At 49.7% G+C, this 13,477-nt stretch overlaps 4 protein-coding genes across 4 annotated transcripts; 2 read left to right on the top strand and 2 right to left on the bottom strand.

The window, feature by feature from the left end:
* Positions 1-821: 821 nt before the first annotated feature.
* N7533_003863 (NMT1/THI5 family protein) lies at positions 822-1,977 on the top strand (the record flags this gene model as incomplete). Its single annotated transcript, XM_057100513.1, has 3 exons — positions 822-856; positions 925-1,096; positions 1,156-1,977. 3 exons carry the CDS (start codon positions 822-824, stop codon positions 1,975-1,977), a joined length of 1,029 nt encoding a protein of 342 aa, XP_056960143.1.
* A 452-nt stretch (positions 1,978-2,429) lies between these two features.
* Positions 2,430-5,855, bottom strand: N7533_003862 (Disease resistance protein; the record flags this gene model as incomplete). Its single annotated transcript, XM_057100512.1, has 4 exons — positions 2,430-4,099; positions 4,150-4,832; positions 4,909-5,470; positions 5,522-5,855. 4 exons carry the CDS (start codon positions 5,853-5,855, stop codon positions 2,430-2,432), a joined length of 3,249 nt encoding a protein of 1,082 aa, XP_056960142.1.
* A 706-nt stretch (positions 5,856-6,561) lies between these two features.
* Positions 6,562-9,938, bottom strand: N7533_003861 (vacuolar protein sorting-associated protein 54; the record flags this gene model as incomplete). Its single annotated transcript, XM_057100511.1, has 4 exons — positions 6,562-6,751; positions 6,808-9,488; positions 9,526-9,656; positions 9,719-9,938. The coding sequence occupies 4 exons, from the start codon at positions 9,936-9,938 to the stop codon at positions 6,562-6,564; spliced, it is 3,222 nt and encodes a 1,073-aa protein (XP_056960141.1).
* A 471-nt stretch (positions 9,939-10,409) lies between these two features.
* On the top strand, positions 10,410-12,774 carry N7533_003860 (MCM DNA helicase complex subunit MCM5; the record flags this gene model as incomplete). The annotated part of the gene is made up of 4 exons (XM_057100510.1): positions 10,410-10,546; positions 10,626-10,752; positions 10,814-12,216; positions 12,279-12,774. The coding sequence occupies 4 exons, from the start codon at positions 10,410-10,412 to the stop codon at positions 12,772-12,774; spliced, it is 2,163 nt and encodes a 720-aa protein (XP_056960140.1).
* Between the last annotated feature and the right edge of the window lie 703 nt (positions 12,775-13,477).

Genomic DNA, 13,477 nt, shown 5'->3' with positions numbered 1-13,477 from the left:
CCGGTAGCTGGTAGCCTGCTTAACCAAGTCAGTGAAACATCTACGCCATGGAATAGCCGATCGCCGGTTGGCTTCGGAGCAACAGTGGATAAACAGCAGCTAATAAAGTTACCCGTAAACCCAATGAGGAGAGGGAGATCATTTTCAACGAATCCCGTTCGGTGAGCCCTTTTTGTGGTGTGCAGTCATGATGAAAACAACCTCCACAGGAGCACCCCACTCCGAACTATTTCTACCCCTCCATGCACTGCTCTGTTCTCCTTCCTTTCCTTCTTTTCCCATAACTTTCTTTCTTCATTCCATTTTACTCACTTCTCGACCTCAATATCTACCTTTGGTAGGGCTCTCCAAATGGAGTCGCGCACGTCCTAGTCTCGGCCGTTAACTACCCGGAGATCATCAGATCGCCGGGTAGGGCAGACTATCGGATCAGAGGTCCTCCTCGCTACGATCATCATCGTGGATCAAGGTATTTGTTCATGGTATAACAGTCAGCGCACGCATGACAGGTGTTCGACGTGTCTGTTCTGGGAATTGTCAATTCCTGGGGCAGACGCTCGTTCTGAGATTATACTGTCAAAACTTGATCTAGATAATACTAGCGAAAGGACATGCGTGACTTGATTGTTTCCCCTTTGTGTTTTGCATTGCTGGTTGTATTGCTGAATGGATTAGTTGAGATTATTGAGATCATTGAGGTGATCTTGATATCTTGATGGTCTTGATGCCTCGACTAATCCCATCCAGCTGATGCAGACGGCAATGCCTTGTCTCAGGGATGCTGACCATCTCCAAGTATACACAGTTCTTGTTCTGTCAAAATGGCTACCGACAAGATCACTTTCCTGACCAACTGGTATGCTAACACTAGCTTATAGCCCTTATACTTCATTCTTTATAAGAGTACTGGCTGAATGTTTCCAGGCACGCCACCCCGTACCACGCCCCCCTCTATCTCGCCCAGTCCCGCGGCTACTTCAAGGATGAAGGCCTCAAGGTCGCTCTCCTGGAGCCCAATGACCCTTCTGATGTGACTGAGATCATCGGTAGCGGCAAGGTCGACATGGGCTTCAAGGCCATGATCCACACCCTGGCGGTTCGTCCACCCCTCGACTATCTATACAACGCAAAACCCAATGCTAATACATAATCCAGGCCAAGGCTCGCAACTTCCCAGTGACCTCCATCGGATCTCTGCTGGATGAGCCCTTCACCGGTGTCGTCTACCTGAAGTCCAGCGGTATCACCGAAGACTTCCGCTCGCTAAAGGGCAAGCGCATCGGCTACGTCGGCGAATTCGGCAAGATCCAGATCGACGAGCTTACCAAGTACTACGGCATGACAACCGACGACTACACCGCCGTCCGCTGCGGCATGAACGTCACCAAGGCGATCATCCGCGGCGATATCGACGCCGGCATCGGTCTCGAGAACGTGCAGATGGTCGAGTTGGCCGAGTGGCTCGCCGACCAAGGCCGTCCCCGCTCCGACGTCCAGATGCTCCGCATCGACCAGCTCGCCGAACTAGGCTGCTGCTGCTTCTGCTCGATCCTGTACATCGCCAACGACGCCTTCATCGCCGCGAACCCGGAGAAGGTCTCGGCGTTCATGCGGGCTGTCAAGCGTGCTACGGACGACGTCCTCGCTGACCCAGCCAAGACTTACGAGGAATACGTCGATATCAAGCCTATCATGGCGACGCCCGTGAACCGTAAGATCTTCGAGCGCTCGTACGCTTACTTCAGCCGTGATTTGAAGAATGTTCAGCGTGACTGGACCAAGGTTACCAACTATGGTAAACGCTTGGGGATTCTGGAGGATGGTTTCGAGTCCAACTACACCAACAAATTCCTTTCCTGGACCCTGGATGCGGACTCCACTGATCCCACTGGTGATCAGAAGCGCATGGCTGCGCTGCAGGAGGAGGTTGCTGATAAGGGTGGTTTTAAGCGTCTTGAGGTTTCGGCTTCGGCTTAAGGTTTTTTTAGTTGAATGTTTGATACTGGGTTTTGCTCCTAGTATTCTAGTGTTCCGCCAGGCATCAATCACTCTTTAGCCTGGTTATCCAGATATGAATGAAGAAATTGCTTGAATGAGTCAAGATATTTTGCAGTAAGAGTTCCTTTGTAGAGTACCTAGGTATCATCGGATATGATTGAATTGGTTTCCGCCCATTTCATTGTTTCCAAGGTTCTGCCTATGGAGAGATTCAATCAGAGAAATACAAGAGTTCTTAACTTGTACATCAACTACTCCGAGTCGGAGCTCGAAAAATGACTGATATTATCTTAGCTTTCATTTTTTTCTATTTTTGTTCTCCTGTCTTTCTTTGTCCATCTGAACAGATTCTTTTAGCCCAAAGACCTCGCAAGGCTTACTCAACCAAATTGTGAATGCTTAACACGTCAGAAGGATCTTGATAGCTTTGGCTATTTCGCCCCCAAACGACCATTACGTGCTCTTTGGCGATAGATCCTTGCCTTCTCAGTTTCCCAATGATCGAAGCATATGTAGCTGAGGTATTCGAGTGTGTCCAAGAAAAGGGGGTGTGTTGAAGCACTCTTTGGCCCCAAAGCCTTATCGTATCCTTTCAAGACTTGCTCAAACATTTTCTTTGCCTCCCAAAGCTGTCCTTTCCTGTCGTAAGACAAAGCGATCCTGAAAACTAGTTCGAGGGCCCATGGGTGTTCCCGTCCCAAGGCTTTCTCGTAGCCTTTGAGGGCTTGCTGCCACATAATCTCGGCCTCTTGCGGCCGCCCTTGTATCCAATACAATCGGCCGATGCATTTGACGGTAAATAATGTTGAACTATGGCCTTCTCCCAATACCTTTTTTTGGCCTTCTAGAGCTCGCTTGTAATGGGTCTCTGCCTCTTTATGCCTCCCTTCATCTGCGTATGCTCCGCCAAGCGCATGGACAGTTTTTAGTGTTTCTGGGTGTTCTCGTCCTAGCATCTCCTCAAATCCTTCTAGAGCCTGCTTCAATATTATCTCTGCCTCTTGAAATCGTTCTTGAGCAGCGTAGAGATCACCAAATCCACGCAGGATAGTCAATTGCACTGGATGCTTCTTTCCCCACGCCTTTTCGAGCCCTTCGACTGCTTCCTTATATAATTCCTCCGCCTCGATAAGTCGTCCTTGATTCTGGTAAACAATGGCAAGGTTAGAAATGGCGCATAGTGTCAGACTGTCCTTCCGTCCAAATGATGTCTCGAAGCCTTCTATAACACGCGTGTATATCAACTCTGCTTCTCGGTTTCGCTCTCCAAGGCTATCATTCAAATAGAGACAACCAAGATCATTCAGGGCACGAAGTGTGAGCGGATGTTCTCGTCCTCGTAAACTTTCGAGATCTCTAATTGCTTCCTTTAGTATTGACTCCGCCTGTCCAGGCTGACCCTGATTTGCGTAGAAGTTGCCTATTATATAACGAGAATGTGCAGTTCCCCCGCATACTTCTATATCCTTTATCAGCTCTATGCACCTGTCTGCATGTGCGGCAAGTCGCCGCTGTATGAGCCAGGATTGAGGATGGGTTGAAAGAGGTATATGTTGTACCACACATCGAATTGCTGCGTAGGCCATTTTTCTATCAATCCCTTGGTTCAACACATGAACCATCCATGAATGGACACATCCGTGCACAGTATAGCCTTGTGATTCTGCACATCGCGATGCCACGGTAGGCTGAGGCTCCACAAGTCCATGGCTGCACAAAATTCTCAGGCTTCCATGGAAACTGAGCTTATTTTTCGTGAGCTTTATCAACCATTCCGGCTTTTTTGGTTCCCCACCATGATCTTCTGCCAGCAGCTCATGCCATAAGTCCTCGCTGGCAAAGTAGGCCCATTGTCGCAAAAGCATCGCTGCAAGTGGATTCTGAGACTGGATGTATTTGTATGACATGTTCCACGTTGAGTATAAGGTTTGATCGTATGATGCAAGTTGGGGTGTCTCTTCGTGCAATTCTTGCCATGATTCACGGTATAGCTGCAAGTACTCCGCATAGCTCATTGCAACTTGCTCCAGGTATGCACCTGCAGTTGCAAGGGCCAGTGGAAGTCCATCAAGCTCCTTTGCAAGTTTCTTTGCATCTGGATCTGCTAAATCTTAGTAGAGTTTTATCATTTGTCATCTCCAGAATGCTCACCTTCCCCCAAGCCATCACGGCCGGAAACCGATGCCAGGATCTCAAGACTATCCTTTATATCCAGTAGCTTGGTCAATTGGATGACCTGGCCCAATTTCACCATGGAGGATCGCGTCGTGACAATGATGGCGCCATGGTTTGTATCAGGCAGGAATAAGCGAAGATCAAAGGACTTTGAGATATCACCACTTTCTTCACTCTGGCAGGAGACAGGTTCCGCAATTTTGCCTCTTCGGTTTTCCAACAGCGGATTGTCGTAATTGTCAAAAACAACTAACCAGCGATCATTGCGTGGCTCGTCTAGCCAGAATTTCACTGCCCTTACTGCCTGGTCAAGGCTCTGGCTATTCAGGGCACCTTCAATATATGTGAGAGATGGATGGTGACGAAGGATCCACTCTGCTGTGTGGGCAAAGCTCTGTTTCAGCGTTGCTTCATCTCTCGCATTCAGCCAGATTGTCGCCGAGTAGTCTGCACAATGTTGCTTCAGGTATGCAGTTGCCAACTGTGTCTTGCCAATACCACCTAAACCACGCAAGATGGCAACTCGTCGCTCAGAAGTGCTCCCAAGAATCTCATGTAGTTCTATGAGCTCCTTATCCCTTGCGACAAACCGGGTCACTTCAGAGATTTGGGATAGTTTTAATGGGAGATCAAAAGCAGGAGGGGTCGGATTTGAGTTCCTAGTGATGCAGGGACCCGAGATCAGAATCAAATTTTATGTAGAAGTCGCTCTTAGCTAGATGTGATTTAACTTACTCCTGCTCCTCGATAGGTATATGGAAGAACAACTGCCTTGCATAGGCGGCTGCAACCGCTGCCGCATATCCATGCCAAATATCGTTCTTGTGGGTGTCACAGTAGTCAGAGATCCCCCGGATCACCATACATGGGAAATCAGTAAGGACACCTGCAGCCTCCATCTCAAAGCATAATACCCCTTGCTCTCCGGCTAGCTCGTCTCTCTTGTTGGCATCCTTGATCACTAATTCTCCGGACGCGATTGTTCCTCTGTGTACGACGATGAAGGAATCTTCTTCTGTCGGTCGGTCAATTCGCACTTCTGAGTCACATCCGCTGTTCTCACAGGACTCTCCCTTTTGTTGATGTTCATAATCCGATGGGTATAAATAATCATTAGCAGCCCCGGGAAATTTGAAATGAGAAAGGGTCCTGCGAGAAGAATCGATCCTCTGGGTATTCATCCAAACTGGATCATGAGTCATGCGTTGACGCTGAACAGCGATTTGTCGTGCAGCGTTAAGCAGAGTAGTTGGTGGAGAGGACAGAAAGCCTTTTCGTTCAAAATGGCCTGCTCGTGCTTTCCCATGGTCATATTAGATAGCCCCAGAGTGAACTCCGGTCGGCTCACTCACAACAACGTGTCCTAGGCGAATGATTCCGTGGTCTGTCTTGATTGGCACACCTCCGCCGATGCCTACGAGTAAGCAATATTTGAGGTTTGGGAATGTCATTCTCATTTGCGTCGCAACTGTAGCCGCGGGGCAATTCCCAGCGAGGGGAAGCCCGGCGATGACAACGTTATGATCGTTGATGCTTCCGAGGTTGTAGATATTTGTGTCTCCGCTTGGTAGTGGAAGAGATTGATGATGTTCATCCAGCATCTCCAGGGCTGCGACCTGTTCCACCTCCAGTGGGCAGATCCATCCCACCCTATATGAATTGCGGCTCAGCTTCATCGACATTCCAGGATGAACGGTTACTGAACCGTGCCGACGAAGGTATGAGGCGGATGATTGTGTTCAGTGTTCATGGATGACGCGCAGAAGAGGATTTGTTTTGTCTGGCTTTGCAAAATGGTGGTTGTAGAAAGGAAGTGAGAATTTCCGAGTCAGAGCCTTGAGTAAATGCTCGGCGGCCCAATCGAAGAGGCGCAGTACCTAGCCGCCATACTGGAGAATTTGGGGAGTGATTGGCCAACCCGACATGAATAAGATCCCCAATGGCGTGCCAGCATGACCGACTGCATATGTCTATTCAAGTGATTGGCCGTCATGGCGCGCCCTGCTATTAGCAGCAGCACAGCCAGCAGAATTCGCCAAACCTCACGGATAAAGGACAACAAGTATCTCGTTGTTATACTTGTAAAGCTTGCACGTAATCAATGTTCAAAATATGACTTCCAAGGGCCTTAAGAAGACTAGATACTATATAGGGTACAGATATTCCTGGGGATTATTCAAGTGGTATTCATATTGGTAACGCCAGGCTATCTATAAATGCATTTCGTGGAATGGGTTATGTGGTTTGCTGAATCACAGAAAAAATAACAACGCTCCTGTACAGCTTCTAGAAACCCAATGCAGGGACTGTAGAATGGTGTATGACAAAATTATGTATGGTAATCGGGTTGCCGGTCAAAATGAAGGCAAAAGCTTGCTAGCAGGTCGATCATGCTGCTGCTGCATCAGATCCTTTCTCTTGGTCTGATTTGTCGCTTCCGCTCTCAGCCTTCTCCGGCTCTGTCGTAGTTGTGGCAATGGACTTCGAGTTGACAATCTCAAGCAGCTTAGCGGTCAGCTCTTTTGAACCTTCTATTTTGCTTAATTTGATTTGCAAGTGTTCGATATCATTTTGCATTCTAGAGAAGTTGTTAGTATTAGCCACCCGAAGATGATTATCTATAATTGAACTCACTTTTTCTTGCCACGCTCTGTATTGACGTCGGCTTCTTCAAACGCCCTCACCCAATGGTCGCGATAGCTGTTGAACACTGGTATCATGATCATATCGACGGTCATGTCAGGAAGATGTTTGCTGAGAACGCGATGAAGAGTGCCGGTCTCCTTGGCAAGAGTTTCAATAAATGGATGGACATCCGGTGAATCTCCCTCTGCATCCCAGTCGACCTTTCTCATAGCATTGACATGGAGCGATGAACGAGAGCTCATTATATCCACGAGCTTTTCATGGATTTGGTTCTGATGCTCTTGGCAAAGCCGCTTGACCTTATCAAACTCGGCCATAACCTGGTTCGACTGTCCGTGACGCCTGACAAACTCCCGAACATACGGCATCAGGGCGATGACGAAACTCAATGCTTGGGAAGAAAGAGCAAGGTGTTTGGTCGTAATGTTCTTTAATCCGGCACTCCGCGTAGCACCCGCGCCCAGAATAAGCTGAGCAGATCGAGAGTTGAATTGCTTCAAGATTTCTAGAAGCTGCGGGGCAATATCTTGGATCATGCTTGGGATGTTCGCCATGAGGAATTCAAATTCCTCCATGCTGCGCATCATGGCCATTGCCGACTCAGGCAGAATGTGCTTTTGGTCATCAATGACTGCAGTACGCACTTTATCCTTGCTATTCCCGTTCGCGGGTGCACTGGCGTCCGGTGATTTGGCCTGTGACTGTTCATTCTGCGGAATCCAGATCTTGGAAACTTCCACCCATGCCTCGATATCCTTGGTGCTTGCATCCAAAATACGATTAAGAATGATATTTTCACCTTCTCCAAAGTCACTGGCATCCCATCGATCTGCATCCATAAGCTTAACAATATGATGGCGCTGCGAATCGCCGAAGCGGTTGATGAAATCGTGGATTTGGTTGCCGACAATTGTTTTAAGTGCGGTTCCGCCTCGTCCAGAAATAGCTTCGCACTCGTCGGCAAAAAGGCGATTGAGGGTAAAGTATCTTAAGAAATCTTCTTTGGAGAGTTGCGCAGTCTGTTCTGAGCGAACTTTGAGTACCTTGGTGATCTGGGATTGGGCTATGTCGACCGCCTGGCCAAGAAGACTAGACATATCCAAGACCTGCAGGATCTCATCTTGTGCCATGGCAGAAACCGATGACCCACTCGTGATCTGGTCGAGACTCTGTGGATTGGGGCTCCGAGGTGGAGATCTCACACCAGTCACTGGGGAACTTCCGAGTCCACTAGCAATGTCCAAAAGAATCTTCACTTGGACACTCAGTCGACGCAAAGACTCGCTGATTCCCGTGTAGATTCCAACCAACATGGTATAGGCATCTTCCGAGTCAAGAGCACGGAGATTGCGTGCGAGAGTAGATGATTTCTCCTGCTGACTCCGTTGGCGGTCACTGTGTGTCGATATCGAAACCATTGATTCGTTATCGTCGTCACTGGAGCTAGGTAAGTGTTTCCGTATAAGTCCTTTCATCTCGCGTAGAACGGCACTTTTGAATGAAGTAGCTGCAGGAGTCGTGTAGCGAGCCCGAGCAAGCCCAGTGAGTTGCGTGTTCAACTGGGATCGCAGTTCACTGTCAATGTTCATATATGCCGGAGATACCATTGACACAGGGCGCTGACCACCGCGTTGGCGCTGGAAGGAGGCACCCCAGCGTTGCAGAGTAATATCTGAAGATACATTCTCCACATGCTTTCGCAAGTCTCCAAGCAAATCATTCAAAAATCGAGTTTCATATCCCATTCCAATTCGCTGCCTCAACTGAGAAAGATCATCCGATGCACCTTCAAGCGCCCTAAGTCTTCTGAGATCAATAGCTTGGCGTGGGAGGTTTTGGTCATCCCCGTCCACAGGGTGACTTGATACCTTCTCGCCGGCCATCAACTTCTCCACTTCCTCGAGTTCATCGGCAGCAACTTCGATATCACCTTGCTCCATCAATTCCTCGCAGCGAGAAACTGACCCGACTACATCACGAAGCTGAGCTACCGCAGCAGCCAGCATACGCACATTCTCCCTCCGTCTTCTCAGATTCACAATTTTCATACCACCAAGAGCCATTTCCTTGTCAATTTTTTGCAGGTCCCGTCGCAATAACTGGATGCGTTGCACAGAGTCAGCCGCTTCCGCGTGCAATTCTCGCAAGGAGCCAAGGGCCGTGAAGAAGGATTTTGATGCAGTAGAAATTGACGAGATGAGATGTATCTCGACTGTATCCATGTACCAAGAAAGCTTTTCTTGAAGAATAGCATTCGTGGCCAGCGCCTTTCTCCCTGTTTGTGCCGGCTCAGGGGCACCGCCGTTGGCATTTCCATCGTCCTTGACTGGGGGCCGCGGGGGTCTAACCACCTCTGATTTCTCTGAGATCACATCGAAAGTGCGGGGGTTTTCAAGATGAAAGTCTTCGTCAAAGTAAACCTGTGGAATGGTCGATAGTGGCGTCACGGCAGGACCACGCCCACGCCCACTCGAAGAACGTCGGCCGCGTGGACTATAAGGTGAGGTGGGGCGAGAGCTAGTCGACATCACTGAAGATCTCCGTTCGGGACTCCATGGTTTTAAAGAGTCTGTATCTTCGAATTGGGGGGGACTTGATACCCGACGGTTGCTGATTATCTTCGCCAGAAGCTTCTCTCGATTGGTGAAAGACTTCGTATAGGGATCCCACTTGCGCCAGATACGGCTGGAACGCCTTGGAGTCCACATGAGCGATATTTGTCAAGGTAACTGGCGGGATGTCACGAGAGGACGGGGGCTTATATCCGGTAGACGAAACGGCAGTATGAGGGGTCAAACCGGTGCGGACTATGGGCGCCTGGAGAAGAGACGAAATGGCTGCGGAGAGATAAGCCGATCAATATTCAATTGACTATAGTGCACTGGGTTGGGAAACATACCATTCTGACCCGACTCGGAGATTGAGGTATGATATTGAGAAGTATCCAAGATTCCTCCGATGCTCACAATCGAGCTTGCCGTAGATCCCCTCCTCAGGGGGTACCGTTGTGGGGGAACCCGCGGAGACTCCAGCTGGGGTGTCGAGTAGTGGGAAAGAACAGGGGTCGATGCGCCGGATGCCAGGCTATCAATTGACTTGCGGGGGCTGGTTGACGACATCTTGTACAGTGTACACAACCGCAAGGCGGATGCGACAACCACCGGGAGTCGATCGTTGGGGAAGCTCGGAGTTATCTGATCATGACAGATTGGCCCCTTGAAGGAATAGCTTCCGGACCACCACAGTTGAAGGTGAGCTTTGAGGTCCTAGCCAGTCAATAACCTATAGACAACCGCGTCAACGGGAGTTCACGGTGGAGCTGGGCTGATGTAGTTGTCAAGGTGGCTTTGTTTCCAGCGCCATGCGCAACGCCGCCCAATCGGGAAGCTGCCGCCTTGGTGAAATTCTGCCGTATCTGCCTTACCGCCCTTGACTGCCTTGGAGCCTTAGTGGTTAGGCCGAAACCACTTAACGCGTGAAACAGGACGACGCGACGCGTTCGCGACTTCCCGCCTCTCAACCAAAAGTTCTCTGTCGTTCTCCCTTCCTAGCGAAAGTTGGACCTCCCACCACATCTTCATCACCACACCATGGACCGACGCACTCCCTATACCCTGAGCGTTCTCGCTCCTAGCACCAATGGCGCTGATGAGTCCCGCTCACAAATTCAAAATAAATTAAGAGATTTTGTCCTCGAATTTCAGCTGGACAATGCATTCATCTACCGGTACATCCCACTTGCATCCTTCCCAGGAGGTGGTCGTCAAAAGAAATAATAATACTAATCGCAACCACCCATCTCACAGTGACCAATTACGACAGAATGTTCTTGTGAAGCAATACTACTGCGATATTGACATCGCCCATCTAATTTCTTACAATGAAGAGCTGGCCCACAAACTCACCACCGAGCCCGCCGATATCATTCCTCTAGTGCGTGCACCATCATCAGACAAACGTCTGCCCTACAAGACTGCAGCTAACTTTGATTCAGTTTGAGAACGCTCTTCTGGACTGCACCCGACGAATCGTCTACCCCGGTCAGCGTGGTATCGAACTCCCCTCCCACCAACTTCTCCTCCACTCCTCGGCATCGCACATTTCCATCCGTGACCTCAATGCCACCAATATCTCTCACCTTGTCCGAATCCCGGGTATTGTGATTGGTGCCTCGACTATCTCATCGAAAGCGACTACCGTCCACATTCGCTGCAAGAATTGCGACCATAGTGAAAATATCACTGTTGACGGTGGCTTCTCTGGCCTTTCGCTCCCACGGCGATGCGGCCGCAGCAAAGAGCCTGGCGACCAGCCCGGCGAGCAATGTCCGCTGGACCCATATGTTGTACACCATGAAAAGTGCGAATTTGTGGATCAGCAAGTCCTCAAGCTTCAGGAGGCCCCCGATCAAGTTCCCGTTGGTGAGCTGCCGCGCCATGTTTTGATCTCTGCCGATCGTTACTTGGCCAACCGTGTTGTTCCTGGATCTCGTTGCACGGTAATGGGTATTTTCTCTATCTACCAAGCGAAGGGTGTCAAAAAGGAGGCCGCAGTGGCCATCCGCAACCCCTACCTGCGTGCCGTCGGCCTCAACACAGACGTGGATCAGACCGCCAAGGGTAACTCCATCTTTACTGAGGAGGAGGAGCAGGAGTTCCTAGAAATCAGTCGTCGCCCTGATCTGTACGATGCTCTCGCCCGTAGCATTGCCCCTTCCATTTACGGTAATCTGGATATGAAGAAGGCCATCGTCTGTCTCCTGATGGGTGGCTCGAAGAAGATTCTTCCCGATGGTATGAAGCTACGTGGTGATATCAACGTTCTCATGTTGGGTGACCCCGGTACCGCCAAGTCCCAGCTATTGAAGTTCGTCGAGAAAGCCGCTCCTATCGCCATCTACACCTCCGGAAAGGGTTCTTCGGCTGCCGGTTTGACAGCATCTGTACAACGTGACCCTGCTACCCGCGAGTTCTACCTGGAAGGTGGTGCCATGGTTTTGGCTGATGGAGGTGTTGTGTGTATTGATGAGTTCGATAAGATGCGTGACGAGGATCGAGTGGCTATCCACGAAGCCATGGAGCAGCAGACCATTTCTATTGCCAAGGCCGGTATCACGACCATTCTAAACTCGCGAACCTCTGTTCTGGCCGCCGCCAACCCGATCTTTGGTCGTTACGATGACCTCAAGACCCCTGGCGAGAATATCGACTTCCAGACCACCATTCTTTCTCGTTTCGATATGATTTTCATTGTTCGCGACGACCATGAGCGTGGCCGTGATGAGCGTATTGCCCGCCACGTCATGGGCGTGCACATGGGCGGGCGTGGTGTAGAGGAGCAGGTTGAGGCTGAGATTCCCGTGGAGCAGATGAAGCGCTACGTCAGCTACTGCCGCAGGTAAGTTTTGGCTGCCACCGTATTCAGATTTTACCAATTTCAGGAACTAAAATCTCTTTCAGTCGATGTGCACCTCGTCTTTCTCCCGAGGCTGCTGAGAAGCTGTCCTCTCACTTCGTCTCCATCCGCAAGCAGGTGCACCGAACCGAGGTCGAATCCAACACCCGTTCCTCCATCCCTATCACTGTGCGTCAGCTCGAGGCTATTGTCCGTATCACCGAATCTCTCGCCAAGCTATCCCTGTCACCTATCGCCACCGAAACCCACGTTGATGAGGCCATTCGGCTCTTCTTGGCGTCGACGATGGATGCCATCACCCAGGGTGAGGGCCAGCAAGGCAGCAAGGAGATCATGGAGGAGGCCAGCCAGATCGAGGACGAGCTCAAGCGCCGCTTGCCCGTTGGCTGGAGTACTAGCTTGGCGACCCTGCGACGCGAGTTTGTGGACGGCAAGGGCCGCAGTGAACAAGCGCTCAACCGAGCGATCAATGTTCTACAACGGCGCGAGACGGTGCAGATCCGCTCTGGTGGCTCCCAGATCTACCGCAACCAGGCTTAATCTCTCATACGTGACGAATCTGATATGTTGAACTAGATATCCCATGGATGCGTTATGGGTGATGGTTTTGTTTTCCTCAATATTGGCATTTGCCTTGTGATGGCATAGGCGTTTAGCGGTGTTTGGTGTGCAATATCCGGATGTGAGGGGGTTGTTCTATTCCATAAATTAAAATACAATACCATATTAGTATCATACTATTCAACTGGAAATTCGATTGCGTTGAATTGCCTAGAACTTCCCAAGGTCACTACCTACCGACCTAGTACTACCAGTATATTCTCTGAGATCATCGCCTTTAAGCTGTACAAGGGCTGGCACGTGGATCCATGAATAGTATCAACATACCCCGAGGTCCAACCTTATTGTACCTACTCCGTAACTTGAACTATTAGCATACTAGATGACTACCTACTACCTAAGTACTATTATAAGCAGTATCCATGGATTAGTTTTACTGCATCCATTCAACTTGTAATTCGACATGCAAAATATCTAGGTAGTTATATATCGACCTGCCTCACCCCCTTTTGTGTGATGCACCTAGGGCAAGATGAGGCGTGCCGATCCGTCCCATCTCTAATATCCACTTCAATTTCAACACCAAATTGTGCAATTATATATTCAGTACCAAGGTAAATGATTCTAGACCCATATCACCACCAAGAGAGTAGGAAATGAAGGTATTGCTATTTCCAGCAGC

Source organism: Penicillium manginii, assembly GCF_028828005.1.
Source record: "Penicillium manginii strain IBT 31320 chromosome Unknown utg000004l:1.0-7231830.0:1.0-7236170.0, whole genome shotgun sequence".
NCBI lineage: Eukaryota > Fungi > Ascomycota > Eurotiomycetes > Eurotiales > Aspergillaceae > Penicillium > Penicillium manginii.
The sequence above is the reverse complement of the archived record's forward strand: the minus strand, read 5'-3'. Positions and strand labels throughout refer to the sequence as shown.